This window comes from Nelumbo nucifera, chromosome 3 (genome assembly GCF_055504915.1).
Source record: "Nelumbo nucifera cultivar China Antique chromosome 3, China Antique-T2T, whole genome shotgun sequence".
Classification (NCBI taxonomy): Eukaryota; Viridiplantae; Streptophyta; class Magnoliopsida; order Proteales; family Nelumbonaceae; genus Nelumbo; species Nelumbo nucifera.
The window spans coordinates 4836582-4848428 of NC_142651.1; the positions used below are offsets into that span (position 1 = coordinate 4836582).

General features: G+C 36.3%; 1 protein-coding gene across 1 annotated transcript in view; it reads right to left on the reverse strand.

The window, feature by feature from the left end:
- The window catches only part of LOC104592917 (uridine/cytidine kinase UKL1, chloroplastic), a 33251-nt gene extending 21700 nt beyond the window's left edge, over positions 1-11551 (reverse strand). Inside the window, exons 1-6 of the mRNA XM_010252462.2 lie at positions 11285-11551; positions 10884-10975; positions 8262-8331; positions 7976-8094; positions 6310-6406; positions 245-324 (exon numbers count right to left, since the gene is read on the reverse strand). Coding sequence (XP_010250764.1) covers positions 245-324; positions 6310-6406; positions 7976-8094; positions 8262-8331; positions 10884-10975; positions 11285-11453 — 627 coding nt within the window. The 5' untranslated portion in view covers positions 11454-11551. The remainder of the gene's footprint in view (positions 1-244; positions 325-6309; positions 6407-7975; positions 8095-8261; positions 8332-10883; positions 10976-11284) is intronic.
- Positions 11552-11847: the final 296 nt, after the last annotated feature.

Sequence of the window (11847 nt, forward strand, 5' to 3'; positions counted from 1 at the left end):
AAATAGATATAATAGAAGACAAAGTAGATGCTTTGGAAGATTTACAAGGTCGGAGTTAATTGGGGAGAAATTTTTTGGGAACAATTGTAAAATTGAAGTGTAAAGCACAAGAGAGGGATAGGCAGCCTTGGCTGGCCTATTAAGTTGGTTACTTGGCCATCGTGTACATTTGTAATATATTTACTTGTTAATAAAGTTTTATGGTTACCAATCATAAGATGAAAAAGATAACATAGATGCTTGCCTGTTCAAGGACAGAGTTTACATCTCTACCCCTATCAACTGTGTCACGCCTTATTCTACGAGCAAGCCTCACATCAGCATCTGAATGAAACAAATTTCAAATGAATAAGATATGGAAACAAGGGAAAGACAAGGAGAAATAGAATAATGATGCCTATCACATAAGGCTCATGCCAAAAATCTCATCAACCAGATATGGAATGAAACCATTTTATTTTAGTTTATCATAGCATTTGAAACTACAAGTTTATTGTCTGAAATGAAGTTAGTAAAGGAATACTATTTCTTCTTTAATAAAAAGAAACAAAGGAATTAGTTCATTTCTTGACATTCTAAAAAAGGCCATTACACAATGTTGGTCCTATCTATCTAAGATCTCGGGAGGGGTAGACTGGGTACAGTCCTAACTCCTAACCTTTGACATTTTTTCTCACACAAAGTGGTCTCCCTCAGACTTGAATCAATGTTCTCATGTTTGCCAGCCTGAGATTTTACCATTTCACCAAGTAATAGCCCCTTCTTAAACAACCTTATTTCAACATTAATCAACATAGATCAGATAAATCTATTTCTGATGATAAGCCTCTCTTTTAAAGTATTCTCAATAATAAACTTAGGGCCCTAAGTGCAATGAGAAACTAAATTCAGATCATGTCAATACAGGTGACATCAAAACACACTGTAGAGAACACTAATGTGGACCCCACTAAGGTGGTCCCCACTATTCGTATGTCAGCAATAAGTCATGATTAGGATTAGTTCTTTATGATAAGATTAGGACTAGTCTTTTATAAGATTAGGATTAGTCCTTTTCAGCTTTATCTTATCTTATCTTATCTTGCCATGTAAGCAATTCAGTCCTTTTACAAGTATGTTACTATGTATATAAATTTAAGAGGGGGCGGCTGTTTCAAACATCAACCCAACTCTCTTTTATCAAAATCTCTCTCTCTCTCTCTCTCTCTCTCTCCCTCTTCTTTTCTTATTTTTTCTTCTCCTTTTAAGTGTCTGTTCAATCTTGAGCGACTACTCACACCAATAAAGCTATGCCAAACAAAGGGATGAAATCCTCTTTAGATGAAAGAAGGACTTCAAGTAAGAGTATACAAGAGATTCGTACAAACAGACAAGACCATTCTCATAATCAGTTATCACTTTAGTAAGGCAATGTTCCCATTGAACATGCATGAATGCCTTTTTTATTTTTTATTGTCATGACATTTTTTGACAAATAAGTGTGAGATGCACCCTCCAAAGACAATTAATGCTCAATACAGCAAGTCCCTATTAACTCCTTGCTAATGACATAATATTAACTGATGACACTACAAATAGATTTAAACACAAAATTAGATTTGCAGGCAAATGCCTTAGAAAAAAGATGTTTTAAAATAAGTAGGACTAAAATAGAATATAGGCTCTGTAAATTAAATTGTTAAACAACATAAAATAGCTTTGATACCATGTTAACCAACATAAAATAGAATAGCAACTCAAGGAGGAAACAAAAGGAAGAAATAGAGAAACACCAAGGTTTAATGTGGTTCGGCTTGGTGTTCCTTCAATATTTGCTTCTTATTATGAAGGCCCAGAGGCTATCTTGCTCCAGGGGGAACACCATAACTATTTCCCAAGAAGAGCAACATTTCTTTCTAACAAGTGTCCAAGACCCAAACTTCCATCCTTCTTTGGTTTGCAAACTACCTCCCAGTTAATTAAGTGCTCCTTTTTTTCATCCCCTCCTTCTCAAAGGAAGTCATGCTGCAGCTTTTCAAGTCTAAATAAAAATCCTTCTTGCTGATAAAAAAATATTCTATCATTGATTCTTTTTTTATCAATAACAGAAACATTTTATTAAGGATTAAATCAAGATACAAGTAAAACAGGGGAGAGATAAGCTTAACTTTCCCCACAACAATACAAAAGGTTACAAGTTACAACAATGTTCAAAACAACTGATCTCTTCTCACCCCTTGTTTTGCAAGTACATCAGCAAAAAGAATTGGCACTCCTCTTTGCCCATTGCAATTTTAATTCCATATTTTGTGTCAACCACTTAAACTTCTTACTTTCATTAAGATAGCACCAAAACCCAGATTCCTTCTTTGGCAGCCAACATACTACCCAGCTTTAGTCTCCTTCAATGAACCAACTTCCTAATGTCCAACTCCTTTGCCCTTTTGCACTCCCTCCAGAACCACCAAGACCTCAACTCTTAAAGAATTGTCTACACCAATTGCACCTGAATAAAGAGCTACTATTATACCCTCTTCATCACTAAATACTCCTCCAATGCCTGAAGGACCAGGATTCCCTTGACTGCTTCAATCAAAGTTCAGCATGATGAAACCACTAACAAGTGGAGACCAAATAGGGGCTATAACAGCCTTGTGAGAACCTGAAACAGCCACCTCCCTCCAATTTCTAAGAAAATCAGCAGTTGGGACATCATCAAAAAGTTCCATGCTACCCAATGAACCACTCTAATTGTAATGACTTCAATAATTTTAGTTCAGCTTCCTTGTCTGAAAATATTCTCAAGTTCTCTTCCCAAACTGTCCAACAAATAGCAGATCTTGTGCATACCCATGATGTTCTTCCCCTCTTCTATCACCAATTCCTTTAACACTTACAGTTTCATTTCTTAGGTTCATATCTATTATTAACACTACTCCATTTTTATTTGTTTACTTCTCCTGTATACCATAATTTATAATTTTATAGCCATCAGTTTCTTTAGTTTTTTAGCCATCAATATTAATCCTTCTCCTCTTCATAGTGTCTACTCATTCCAAAGCCTTTCTTGTTGGTGTTTCTAAAATCCAAATGGCTAAGTGAAGCTGTGCTTCTTTGATTAGCTTACCCACCCCCATCCAAAAGGATGCAGGAACCCTTGCCTATTTGACACCACAAGCAGGTATTGCTATGGCAGGTCACTTCCGAGGACCATCCTACTCCTAGTATACCTTTGCCCATTCAACACAACACTCAGGCTGAGGTTCAACACATAATTTTTAGAGAACGCCCCAGCATGAGCGTGAAAATACAAATTAGGATCCACATCATGAGAGTTTGGCAAGTTTTAGTTCCAGCTGCCAACCTGACACGATCCTCCTTTATCTGAGCAAGATTTAGAGTTTATCAAAATAGGTCAATGACAATAGATGGCCTGCTAAGGATGCTCAACTTCCTCAACACTTAGAAGATAAAATAGACTCTTTTAATTTCATACAGGTATTGAAGTTTCCATCAATTTATTACAGTTGTTGGATAATGTCTTCTTGGACTTCCAGTCCGGATGGTAAGATTTGGTCCTTCACCCCTCAAGCTCTTTCTCATGTGCTTCCTTTCTTAGGGTATTAACTTCCTCCTTTCCCTGGAAGCCTTTCCTGTTAACGAAATTTGGTGTCAACCCAATCCTCCCAAGGTTGGGGCTTTTTGTTGAGAGGTGTTCCATGAAAAAAACACCTCTGATACTCTCCAAAAAAAGGTCTTATTGGTTTTTGTTCCCAAATTGGCAGGTTCTTTGCAAGAATTGTGTAATGAGACTTCTTCCCATTTACTAATCTCCTACTCGTTTATTTTTGCTGTTTGGAAATGGTTACTTACCTTGTTTGGGTGCAGATGGGATGCTCCAAACACCACGGGTGGACTCTTTGCTTCTTCACCTTTCAGATAGCCATAGAAAAGAGGAAGAACAATGTGGAAAACAACAAGTGCAGCAGTAGTTTCAACAATTTGGGAGGAAAGAAATGCAAGAATATTTAAGGAAAAAGAGAAAACAAGAGAAACAATAATTGAATACATTACAGTTACAGTGGCATCACTGGATCAAAACATTTGAATTTTTCTCACCATTTTTCACTGATGACATTTTTAGGACATGAGGGGAGTGGCAGGAACTTCAAGCAATAAAGAAACAATTCAAATATGTCGGTCACCAAACTTGCCACCTGGGGAAGGATACATCAAATTAAATATTGATGGGAGTAGTACGAAATCTGGGGCCTTGAGGTGTGAGTATTTAGGAATGAAGGCGGTGTTGTGATAGGCTGATCTGATAGCGATGTACTCAAAGCCAATTGGAGAAGGGGATTCTTTAAGGGCAAAAACTATGGCTGTATTGCACAAAGTCCAAAAGGCGAGAGTTAAATATCAACAAGCTGATTATGGAGGGCAATTCAAAGATGGTCATGGAAGTGGGACGGATACAGAACAAAGAGATTCATGGGCCTATGGAAAGAAGGATAGAAAGAAAAGAAAAGAAAATTAGATAGATAGATAGATAGTATGCCTAAAAACTCCTCCTCTTGAGGAGGCTTATGCCTCTTGCATTTTGAACTACGCCTCATGCCTTGGGTAGTGGAACACCTCATGTCACAGCACCATGTTTTAAAACATTGATCTCCATTTATATAGACACCCAAGCTTTCAGGCAAGGCCCATTCAGATTTTGACAAAATTCTCAATCTGAAACCACCCAAGTTATACTAAGGCTGCAACTTGGGCTGGGTTGGCCTGAACCCTACCCGAAAAAGTCAGGTTGGATTGGGTCTGGTTGATGCTCAGGTTAGGGTTAGGGTTGAAATTCATGAACCCAACTTTACTTCGGGTTGGGTAAGGGTTGACCCTTCGGACAACCCGACTCTATAATACATCTTATATATATAATATATCATACATTGATTTGTTTAGATGCATGATAGTTGTATAGCCCCCACCACATAGTATCATATATTTCTTTTAAGATAATCACTTCACTTAATCTTAATCAGAAAGACTAAAACCTTGATAGCATACTTTTATGTATTTTTGAGTATTTTATTCTTCATCTCCTCTCTTGCCACCCATAAAAGATCTATCATAATCATAACTCACAATAAACTATAGTCATTTCAAACACTTATTTTTCTGAATGTTGTACTAAATGAACCAATAAAAACATCAACAAACAAATACTAATGAAGCATAGGATTAATATATGTAGTGAAAATTGAGATAAGATTTGAAATTGAGAAGTTCTATGAGAACTTTAAGGGATGGAAAGAAGGTTGGGTTGGGCCCGACCCGATTAGGGTTGAAGGAATTTAATTAGGGATAGGGTTAGGGTTGGGCAGGTCGGATTGGGTTAGGGTTGTAGATTTTCCTATTTTTTGTTTTTGTGTTCCATCTTTTTCTTTTATCAGTAAGAAGGTGTTTTCATTAGATATTAAAATAAGACAATTACAAGATCAGAGCTAGTAAAATCCAGCCCGCTTTACAGTTTGCTTCAATCCCAATTACAATTGTGCCCAGAACAATTGTCCCCTAGACACCCCTTTACTTGGTCAAGAGTCAGTCATCTCATTTGTTCTTTACCCATCTAAAAGTGTCCCCTAACTACACTCCTAATCTCTCTTATTATTTACCTGTCGATCCACAATACCAGGGTTGCTGTCACTTGTCCAAGATATTACCAGTTTTGAATCCCCATCCACCTCCATCTGTTGGAAGCCAAATTGTTTTACAAACTTCATTCCTTGAAGTAGTGCCAACACTTCAGCTCTTAGGGAATCCCCAACTCCAAACGGACCTGAGAATAAAGCCACCACTTCACCCCTCGCATCTTTAAACATACCTCCAAGACTCCAATTACTGATAAGCCTGAATTTCCCAATGAGCTTCCATCAAAATTCAATTTCACTCTATTGCTTGAAGGCGAGTTCCATTCCACATTAACTTTATTTTCAATCCTGGAATCTGCTACTTCCTTCCAAGCCCTCAGGATGTCAGCTACTAGTATCAAATGAAAAGCTTCCATTGTTCTTCCATCTTCTTTTAATTATTGCTTTAATACATTTATCATTGGTTACCCAAAAAAATCTCTCATTGACATTTGCACAGAAATCCTTGAATTATTATGACTAACACAACAAACATGTGACATTACAACAATTACAAGTGTACTACCAAGTACCAAATAATCAACAAGGGAGATTTTTTCAGCCATCCCCTCCTCCCACCAATAGTTTATATTGTATGTTTCTATGAAGCTCTAAATACACAAGATAAAGAGAGGGAAGGAACCTGTGTCAACAAAAATCTTCATATTCATCAAGTTGCGCACACATGGGTCATGAAAAACCAAAATACCCTCCAGAATAATGACATCAGATGCATTTACCTGACAAAAAGAAATCAGATAAGTACACAATGAGCATCTACATGGTTCATAGTACCAAATCTGGATCTTCAGAAAAATATATAATATAATGAAATTTTGAATTCTTTATTTTTATACAATTGAACCCCTTAAATTGGTAAATTGCTTTTAGAAAATAGGCTGCTGGATTTTTTTTAGCAAGTAAAAAAGCATATTTATCAGTCAACAAAAGTACAGTTGCAACAAAAAAAATAAATAAATGTACAGAAATGTAAAAAGGGAGGGAAGCACTCCCTGAAGAGCCAATTTACAGTGTTTTGCACTTTATTCCCAAGATTAGACAATTATAGACACAACCCCTCCTCTAAAACTCTGATAAGTCCTTTACTACTAATATACAATACTGAATAAGATCCTGCCTTTGCTCAAAGACACTTCTTGTAGCACCCTTAAAAGTCTTTCTATTTTGGTATTTCCCTCTTCCCAAATACAACAAACCACAAAAAGCACCGCATTCTAAAGAGAAGACACCGATACAACCCCAAGAAACCTGAAGCCAAGCCTGAACCAGTGACCTTAACAAAGATGCAAGATTACAAGGCATCAAGAATGCAATAAAAGGAACAGCAGTGTTATCAAAGCGTTAACTAGTCAGTCAACTAACTGGTCAGTTGAAGGCCAAACTGACTGCATAATTAACTAGTTGGTTGATACTCATGACACAAAACTATCTTAGCCACCAAATTTGTAACATATAGTTAGATAGCAAACCTTTCAGAAATAAATTAAGTGATATTGGAACATCTCATTTTTGATAGACCAGACACTTCCCTCATTAAAAGACAAAGAAACCCCTGTTTTTTAATAATAGAAATCAATACATATGGTAAATCTGTCCTTTAAAATGTGTACCCCTTGAATAATGATTAAGGGCATGTGCCCTATCAAAAAGGGATGTACCTAAATCATTTCTCATAAACTAGATGTGTTCGCTTCTATTATTTTATTGCTAAAGAAAATCCATCAGGTCAACTCCATCCATGATTTCATTGTCTGCAGAAAGCTCCATATAGTTGACAAGAGCTGACTTATTGCATGAAGTCATTGGTGAAAAATGCTCAACCAACTCAGCAACTAGAGTTGCTCAGATGAGTTTCATTAGGACAATCTCCTTGAAATATTTTGACCTTCCCAGAACTTTTATTACTTACAAACTTACTAGTTGCAAGTAGGTCTTTTAATTTCAATTTTTATAAACATAATTGATATTCAAGACTAAATCAAATATTCAACTCAATTTGATTGGATTTTTCATTCATATCTGCAAGTTTTATTAACAATCAAGACTTCAGATTATTGAACATTGATAATTATTACCATCCCGAGCTCTTTCTACTTGTGATGGAGGACAGTGATAGAATGGGATTTGGTATCTCACATGAAATGAGATGGTGGATATATCCCTGCAATCCATTCTACGGAAGTAATCAAAAGCATTCTTCCAGGTATACAACAGTGAAAGATAAATAAGCCATGATGGGGTTATCTTGATGGCTTATATACAATTAAACATTTCACATAAAAACTCACCTGACGAAAACTATCAGAACAGCGTCGATGGGTCTTAAAATCATATATTGGAACTTGGACAGACTGTCCGGCTTTGAGCTTGCAAATACACTCAAGAAGCTGTTCAGTGTCGAAAGCATCTATTGAAAAAAAAATGTTTAAGATATAAATTCTGTATGGTCTGCTCAAACCAAAACTTGGTAGAAACATGATTTAAAAATGGCAATACAATACCTTATAAGCCTATTTTCATTCACAAATTAACGTTCAAAGTCCAAAATGACTACAAATACATAAAAATAGTTACCGGGATGATCAAAATTGTACTCATGAACACGTGCTGATTCTTCAGGAGTCAAACCACGGTAGAAGGAATCCTACACAATAGCGAAAACATATTTAATCTTTATAACAGAGATAACACAAGTTGATGCATACCAGCATTACATGATTATTGGAAAGGCAACAAGCTTGAACTTTAATATCAACACAGTCAGCTTATCAAGATGTAGAATAATGACACATTATAAACTTTCTCTTCTCTATATAGAAAGTTCACTTAATAAGGGTTATGGAGGCATCTTTTCTATTTTTAATAGCTCTTTTCCTAGACTACACACAGTGGCACCTCTTTTTTCTTTTTTTTTTATTATTAACCCATATAGTGGCATCTCTTACCAATTTCTCAGTCATTTGCAGATGCTTAGAGATATTAGAAAAATAAAAATTATTGAACCATAAGACTTGACAATGCAAATTATATAGAAATAAAAGGATGCAGTTGAGCAATATATGCTAGTACAAGTGAAAGCATTTTATTGAATGGATTGGAAATGACAAGTGATGTCATCTTTGTGCGTTTTCAATGCTTGGTAGCTCCAAATTTCTTTAAACAATTTTTAGATGTTTGCTTCCTATTTTTAAGTTTTCACTATATAAAAAAAAAAAAAAAAAAAAAAAAAAAAAAAAAAAATCTCAAGGCTTTTGTCTTGGTATTCCTCAAGGCATTATCCCAACTGCCTCAGTTTCGCCTTTAGCCATTTAAAGGAGCCTGGTTTTGATGAGCAAAAAAACTAGAAAAGATGAGATTAGGAATGAAATCATCTGTAGGAACCTAAGAGTAGCCTCAATAGGTGATAAAATGAGAAAAAGTAGACTAAGATGGTTTGGTCATGTGCACAGAAGACCATCAACAGCACCAGTTAGAACAAGCGATTTGTTACAAGTTGAAGGGGCTAAAAGGGCTAGGGGTAGACCAAAAAGGACATGGGTAGAATAGAAGTAGTAAAAAATGATTTAAGCACTAATAATTTAATAGTGGATCAGTGGATGTGGCTTTAAATAGAATCGATTGGTGAAACATGATTCATGTAGCCAATCCCATACAGTTGGGATAAGGCATGGATGATGACGATCATCATCATTTCACTAGTCTTTGCTCTAAATGCAAAAAAATTGGAAGGGCATGTGCTGCACTTGTATTGTCATTGTGGTGACTGATTTTACATGACCCTTCTTCTTCAATTTATCTAGACAACCACAATTCAGTCCAAGTCAACCACATGAGATATTCCTTTTGTTGATGCAATTTTAGGTGTTCACCCGGACTTTGAAGATTTGAGATTGTTCAGATTTTTGTTCAATTTTAGATCTTGTGAATGTTGATTTTGTCATTTTGAGTAGTTTTGAAGTATTTTCTTTTATTTTTGGTTGCTTTGTGATGAAACCTCTTCACCTTGCTATTTACATTCTTCTTTCTATTTAATAAATTTCCTTTTATTATCAGAAGAATATGCCAATATTGTTCTGTTATCTTCCTCTTTGGTCTTTCCTTCAGTGTTGAATTTTTTTTATCTTGATTAGTTAATCATCCTTGAGTAACTGTTGATCAACTTGCTCATTGTTTTGCCCACCTTCATTGTTGTGTCTTTGAAGCATCTGTTATCAAAACCACTTATCTGGTGATCTATATCTGGCCATAGTTGACTGGCTTTTGTTTTTCATCATCAGTTCTGTTTCTTGCACAAATCTATTGACCTCCCTCAACTTTGGCTCTTTATGGTTAGTCAATCATGTTGATCATTTTTCAACCTCATCCAGTTGGGCACTCATGATTTACCAGTTTTATCTTGAACACAGCATCTGACCATTTATTATTGGCTTTTATCTTTGGATCTTTGCTTTGTTCTTTTTACCTGTTATGAGCTTGTGATCTCAGTGCTGGCTTTCTTTTTAGTCAACTCAGATTCTTGTTTTAGTGTTTCCATTTTGCCCTCTCCAACAATGTAGCCTATTTATTATGTTACTGGGGTTTAACATTGCAGTTTCATCAGCAGTCACGAATGTTGATCAACTCGGATTTTATTGATCAAGTTCAAAAACATCAGCAGTTTCAATCAATAGATTTTGTTGAACAAGTGGCACTTCTGCCCCTATTAATATATGTCATTTATAAGATGACAATTCCAATCCAACAATGCTGAAAATAACCATCAGTGTCCTGCCTATTTCAAAATAGGTAATATGGTGCGTCTTCAAAATTTTAAAATCAAGTTCAACAAGCTTGCTTGACAGTACACATAACTTGGTAGAGGAAAAAAGAATTTAGGGGGTTCAAGTTGGGGAGGAAAAAAAAACTGTGGAGCAAGTCTTTGCAAGATAATTCAGTGTTTGTCCAAGTAATTTATCGTCTGGAGCTTATTTGACAGTGCAAACTGTGCAGTGTTTAAATGGAGAAAGCCTAAGCAAAGATAATTCAGTGAAGGTCCAAAAGGAATCCATCTTAATCTACACTGTTTCAAATAACATAATGCATTGACGATGCAAAACCTATACAATATTGCTAATAAAAAGCAATAACAGAAATAAATGAAAAAGGATTTCTTGCAATAACCAAGTTAAGCGAAGAAAGAATACTACTGATACTAACCTGATTGACAAGTACGACCCTATGATCATGAAGCTGTTGAATGATCCTGTCACATACCGTCGTCTTACCCGACGCCGTACCTCCCGAAACTCCTACACAATTCCCAAAAAAGAAAAGAAATCGAGAAATTAGCATCGAAGTGCCATATAATCATATACTTAAAATAAATTTTAAATAAAAAACAAACGAAAACGACCAAATTCCTAAAACACAAACCAGTAACGGGGATAACAGTAATAGAAAATTCATATAAAATAGCAAAAAGCGAGAAAGGAAACGATAAGCAGGGGGAAGAAAATTGGACGGTGTTATAATAACGTAGATAAGATTTAGCTACAATTAAATGGCAGATGCTAAAGAGAGAAAAAAAAAAAATTGTCTTGGTCTTGGAATTGAATTACCGATGACGAAGGGCTGTTTCGGAAAGTTATTCTCAGCCAGAGTTGCAGAGGAAGAAGTAGAACGAGGAGAAGAAGGAGAAGAGAGAAGACCATCCAATCGCAGACCGGAGAAGTGAGCGCCAGATGCTGCCTCCATCACGTAATCCATCGTCGTCGCCCCCTCCGGCATGGCCAGTCCCTCTATTTAGCTTCGCTTTACCAATCGTATAGTAACCTTCCCCCCTCCCCCCCCCCCCCCCCCCCCTCTCTCTCTCTCTCCCACAGAGAGAAACTCAGAAACAGAGATCGAAAGCTCTTTACCGAAAACCCTACAACCAATCAACAGGTATCTTAAAAACGGTAACCAATCAGATGACATACATCAAAATTTAGGAAGAGCTTTGATTGGCCAAGATTCTTTCCAATATCATACCTTTTCGGCATCATAGGTTTATTATGGCTCAAACCCTCTAAGGGTGGCTAAAAATAAAAAGGCTCGTGGCTTTAAGCCGTCTTGTCGCGACTCGCGATGCGCATGAGACGTAAATCGTGATCGGTACTAATCAGGCCCAGACGCTACGGGT